Source organism: Silurus meridionalis, chromosome 21, assembly GCF_014805685.1.
Source record: "Silurus meridionalis isolate SWU-2019-XX chromosome 21, ASM1480568v1, whole genome shotgun sequence".
Taxonomy (NCBI): Eukaryota; Metazoa; Chordata; class Actinopteri; order Siluriformes; family Siluridae; genus Silurus; species Silurus meridionalis.
In genome coordinates, this window is record NC_060904.1 from 4,148,589 (window position 1) to 4,154,588 (window position 6,000).

The window sequence follows — 6,000 nt, forward strand, 5'->3', positions numbered from 1 at the left end:
ATGTTTCCACACGGACGGTTTCAATTGCCGGATGTGTGCATCATGGCGGATTTTGGTGCTTGATTTCAGATTTGGCACATCAGTAAAACAAATGTTTATTGATGTTTTTTTTCTTTTTTCGGTGGAGTTTATTTTATTTTATATATAAGTAAAGAGGTTTTAATTTCGGCTCTTTTATATTTATGGTTTTATATTTGTATATAAATGATCGCTCGATAATAGAATTTGTGCCGTTAAAATTAATTTGCATTAACGCGCTGTTAAGGCGGTAATTTTGACAGCCATAATATATAAGCACAAACTGTTATATACACTGATGTCTCTAAACAGTAAATTTGGCTCTGCTTTTCAGTATAGCGCTCTGATATAAACAATCTCTAATAAAACCCAGTAATTAACAATAATTAACCCCCGAATAGAACTTGCTCAAGGTCGGCTTTAATTTGAGGGTAAGTGCATCCATTTTTCTACCAACCCCTATTGTGTTTCAGTTCAGAGAATAACAACACAAATTGTTGTTTATATACAAGTTGTATATGCTGCCAATTCCAATGTTTTAATCACTTGTCTGTATAGACGAATCAAAATGATAAAATCTTTGTTGAACTCATTACCTATATTTATAAAATGACCAAATTTAATGAATCTGCTAAAAGTAACATTAGAGTAGCAGTAGTCTTAAGCAAAGAGCCTTGTGATAAATGATAATAGATTATAGAACATTTGAAGGCAAATACTTTAGTACTTTTACTCAAGTAAAAGTTTAAAGGGAGCAATTTTACATTAACTGGAAGTAATTGTAGAAAATCCTCCATGTTACTCTGTGGCTTATATAATTCATTCATCTAAATGCCATTTTGTATAATTTGGAATACAAAAGGAAATACAGGACCAGACACCCAGACCTCACAAGTTGTTTCCTTCTATTTACATTTGATTCTCATTAAAGAATTTGAGCAAAACAGACCCTTGTTACAGATGTGCACCATCCCGTTTGTTGAGCAAAGTCTGTGCGATACTCGCAGTCATACGAGTTGCCAGAAATGTCCTTGTAGTTTCACTGAATTGCGAACGTACACCTGTTTATCTTAGCAACACCGCAATGCAGTCATTTTCAGCTCTGTCACCGGCGTTGGCAACAAGGCGACCCAGGTTTGTGAGGGGAAAGCAGTGGTAAACACACTGAAGGGAAAGCAATCATGTGGTCAGGCCATGGACTCGTTCTATCATGTTGTGTCTTCTTTGACTTGGCTGTGTATTTGTGTGTATGTGCAGATAAACCACAAGTACCCGGAGAGGAGGCTGCTTGTGGCGGAGTCTTGTGGAGCGCTGGCCCCCTATCTGCCGGTAAGGCTAATTTGTCTTGCTGGCAAATAGGACGTCATACCCTGGATGACATCAGTTGCTTTGTACACTTGCACTATGTGGACAAACGTATTTCCTGCCATATGTGTTCTTCCCCAAACTGTTAGCGCAAAGTTGGAGGCACACAATTATATAGGATGTCTTTGGATGCAGTAGCAGTCAATTTTCTCTTCACGTGAATTAGGAAGACCGAAAAATGTAACATGAAAATACCCCTGTGAACAAAGTCATGTCCGTGAACATGTGGTTTACAGGTAGAAGATCTTGAGTGGCCGGCTATAGAGCTCTGAGCTCAGCTCGACTGAACACGTTTGTGGTCTAACAGTTTAAGAACCAACAAATGGCAGGAAAAGTCAGGTGTCGTAATACATTTGTCCATATTGGAATTGGGAGTTTTTTTCACACTGCTCATTAACATTGTGAACAATTTACAATAATTATATGCGAATCTATATTTTCTGTTTCGGTCTCTGTGCTAGTTTTGGAATAGCCTGTAACAGTTACTTGGCGTAGTCCTTTTGTTCCTAAACGTCAAAAAAAAACAACCTTTGGCACAAGTTGTGAAAATGGTCTGGAAACTTGTACAATTCCAGTAACTTTTCCACCATATGTTTTCTTTAATTAACTACTCGTGTTTATTATGGGTATAACTAAAGGTTCAAATTTGTGCTCAATAAAATTGCAAAATGACTTAATGACAGTGTACTATCAAGTTACATATTATTACAGAGTTACAGTCAAGAATAGCAGGATGTTCCTGGACTACCACTTAAAGGTTTTAGGGTTTATAATTTTTTGTTTAACTCTGGCAAATCGAGAAAAATCTATTTGAAGGGTAAAACTTTGTCAGTCAAGCTTCCGTGCATACAGTTCGAAAGAGAAGAACGACTTCATCTCATTTTCGACTAACAGCTACCTCATAATAGTTATCTGTATAATAATATACATACAGTGGTCCCCAGAACACTGCGAATTCCGACGCAGCCCCTATGGTACCTTAGTGAAATACAGACCTTAAGTAAGGTCAGGCCAGTAAGTTGTTTCATTTTTGATTCCTACTCAACAAAAAATGTGAAGTAATGGACATAAATGCTTTTTTTAATCACTTAATGAATTTTTAATAATACAATAATGAATGTTAAAATAGTTTTATGAAATGTGTTAGTTGTTGATAGTGTAAAGCGTTATTCCTAACATTCTTGAACATTCGGTCCCGCTGCGGATTTACTGTGAGTTAGAGTTCCGAAGCGCGAATTATTGGGGGTTGACTATAAATATGTTTGTGTCTGTGTGTGTGTCTGTGTGTGTCTGTGTGTGTGTCTGTGTGTGTGTCTGTGTGTGTGTCTGTGTGTGTGTCTGTGTGTGTGTGTCTGTGTGTGTGTCTGTGTGTGTGTCTGTGTGTGTGTCTGTGTGTGTGTCTGTGTGTGTGTGTGTTTATACATATATATATATATATATATATATATATATATATATATATATATATATATATATATATATAATTATTTTTATATATATAAAAATATATATATATATATATATATATATATATATATATATATATATATATATAAAAATATATATACATACATATATACACATACATATATACACACACACACACACACACACACACACACACACACACACACACACACACACACACTTTATAGCAGAGCCGAGCACATGCATATCAACAGCCATTAATATTTTCAAACCAAATCAGGTGTGTGGTGTACATACTATTGGAGATCCCTGTTTTATAGTCACTTTTTATTTTATGTATAACAAATCATTTTAATGAAAAACGAATGTGTTTGATTTAAATAAACTTATGAATAACTTATAATAAATTAATGCCACATATCCATATACAGCTTTGTCCACGATGGCTCTGTGAACGTAGGGGTTTTCAAAGTGGCACATTAGTAGGAAAAAGGTTTGGAGTGTGTGATTACAGTATATATATTACGTGTCTGTGTGTTTAGCTTAGTGATTGTGAAAGTGTTGCTACAGAGCGCATTCTTTACTTCTAATTATAACATGCTGTGTCTTTCCCTTAACCGCATTATAATAACTGTGTGTGTATAGAAGGAGATACGCAGCTCTCTGGTGCTGTCCATGCTGCAGCAGATGTTGGCGGAGGACAAGGCCGATATGGTGCGAGAGGCGGTTGTCAAAAGTCTGGGTGTCATCATGGGCTACATTGATGACCCAGATAAATACACACAGGTGTGTGTGTGTGTGTGTGTGTGTGTGTGTGTGTTTGACCATGTGTTTTGTTTTTCTTTCGGTGAATGTTCTTGTGTTTCTTTGTCCTGTGTTCTTCCCATGCAAGGCCTTTGTGTTTCTATTGGTCTCTTTGTGTATTCTTGTGTTGTTGTTGTTGTTTTTTTTTTTTTTTACCCTTTATTGGCTCTCTGTCTTTGTGTTTACGTTTACATTTATGGCTTTTATATCATTTCCTTATCCATGGTGAAGTACAAAAATGCTTTTAGGTTTTTGTCAATGAATAGATCCACACTGGTTCACTAGGTTGCGAACTTAGGATACCGTCAGCCCAAAACTTTTGGGAGGAAAATAGCACACTTTATTTTTACACATAGACATAAAACAAAAATGGAAAATACACCCACTAGATATACCTTTATGGCCACTGATCAGGCATATAATTTAATTTTTTGCCATTTTTAATTAAGCTGCATCAGCCGAATGTGCGCCAAATTAGGCCAATTATTAGGCAGGCACTTGCATGAGAGAACATAACTCTCCTATATCAGCAGGTGGCAGTAGTCTGTATTCGCCATCCAAACAGGGAAACTGGAAGAGCTAGAACTGTAAATATCAAAAGCATGCACCGGGTACACAAAAAATCTGCATTAAATATCGGCCATCGGCTGCTCTGATTTCTAAATATCGATATCGGCATCAGCCAGAAAAAAACCCATATCAGTCGACCTCTAAACATTATGCCCACCTGCCTAATATCATGTTGGTCCCCCTTTGGCTGCAAAAACATTTGAGCTACAGGAGCTCATCGCCCATGACCCTGTCCCTGGTTCACCACTGTTCCTTTCTTAGGGCACTTTTGATAGATACTGATTACTGCAGACCAGGAACATCTCACATGAGCTACAGTTTTGGAGATGCTCTGACCCAGTCGTCTAGACGTCACAATTTGTCAAACTCGCGCTTCTTACGCTCTGCTTTTAACACATGAAATGCCATGATGAAGATATTATCAGAGTTATTTACTTCATCGCTCATAATGTAATACCTTGTCGGTGTAAGTGCAAGTTTAAGTGTTTCAGAAAGAGGTAGGTCTTCACTCGTCATTTGAAGATAGCCAGTGATTCAGCTGTTCGGACATATACGTGAAGTTCTTTCCACCACCTTGTTGCCAGAACAGAAAGTTTTGATCAGGGCAGTGCACAGGGGGTGACTCGGTGGCTAAAGCCACTTGCCCCTCCGCCCTCCTCCGCTGAGGTTCCCCTCTCACACACACACAGTACAAAATGTCTATGTTCTTTAAAATAATGTGTATTTGCAAATTTTAAAAGCTATTTCAGGAAATTGTACCAAAAAAAAAAAAAGTTTTGCTGTAAAACGAACAGGTAAATATTAAAATCTAAAACAGTAAATATTTTATTATGATCAGCTTTTGATATTCTATCAAAACTTCTACAATAAAGTCTGAAATACCAACCTCACTGTGTCTCCTTACACTATTCATGCAGGTTTCACGTATTTAACGCTATACTGTTTTATTCAAGGTTCATTTTTTGTAATGTTTTGGGCTCTGATTAGGGGTGTGTGTGTGTGTGTGTGTGTGTGTGTGTGTGTGTGTGTGTGTGTGTGTGTAAAACAGGGCTTTGAGCTGATGCTGCTGTCTTTGGGAGATCTGTCAGAGAGAGTGGTCAATGCGACCCATCAGGTGTTCATTCCCGCCTTCGCAGCGTGGAGTACCGAGCTCGGCAACCTGCAGTCTCAGCTTATCCCCTCACTGCTCAACCGCATCGAGAAGCTGCTCCAGGTTACAACACACACACACACACACACACACACACACACACACACACACACACACACATGCCTTCTGGATGTTTCACTAGATTTTTGGAGTGTGCTTGTGGAGATTTGTGAAGATTCTTTCAGCCACAAGGGTGTTAGTAAAGTAAGGTACTGATGTAGGTGAGGAGGCCTGGGGTGCAGTCAGTGTTTATTCCAAAGGTGTTCAAACAGGTAAAAAGAGAAGGAAGTCAATATACAAAGACAGTGAGAAAGAGACAGAGTACAAGAAGCAGAGACAGAAAGAAAATGGAGGGGAAGGAAGGAAGGAATAAAGATTAGGCAGAGTTAGAACAGAGAAAAAAGTAAAAAAAAGAGAGAGCTAGAGAATAGAAACCGAGAGAAAGAACAAAAGCAAGATGATTAGAGAGAGACAAAAACAAAGACAGGGAGAGAGAAAGAAATAAGCAGAAAGAAATCGAGAGAGAGAGAGGGGGAGAGAGAGAGACAGATAGAGAGAGGGAGAGTAGAGTAGATTATAATGATAGTCATATAAATCAAAACAATCCGCCGGACTTGTTCCAATTGCACTCTCAGTAAATCAGGAGTAACAGCTGGACTGCGCCG

General features: G+C 38.1%; 1 protein-coding gene across 6 annotated transcripts in view; it reads left to right on the forward strand.

Annotated features, from left to right (window-relative positions):
- Nucleotides 1–6,000, forward strand: part of relch (RAB11 binding and LisH domain, coiled-coil and HEAT repeat containing) — a 48,233-nt gene that overhangs the window by 26,849 nt on the left and 15,384 nt on the right. For all 6 annotated transcript variants that reach the window (XR_006928967.1, XR_006928968.1, XM_046877712.1 and 3 more), the window contains 3 exons: nt 1,276–1,347; nt 3,457–3,597; nt 5,234–5,398. Coding sequence is in view for 4 of the 6 variants with exons in the window: in XM_046877712.1 (XP_046733668.1) it covers nt 1,276–1,347; nt 3,457–3,597; nt 5,234–5,398 (378 nt within the window). In the remaining 2 variants the exon portion in view is untranslated. The remainder of the gene's footprint in view (nt 1–1,275; nt 1,348–3,456; nt 3,598–5,233; nt 5,399–6,000) is intronic.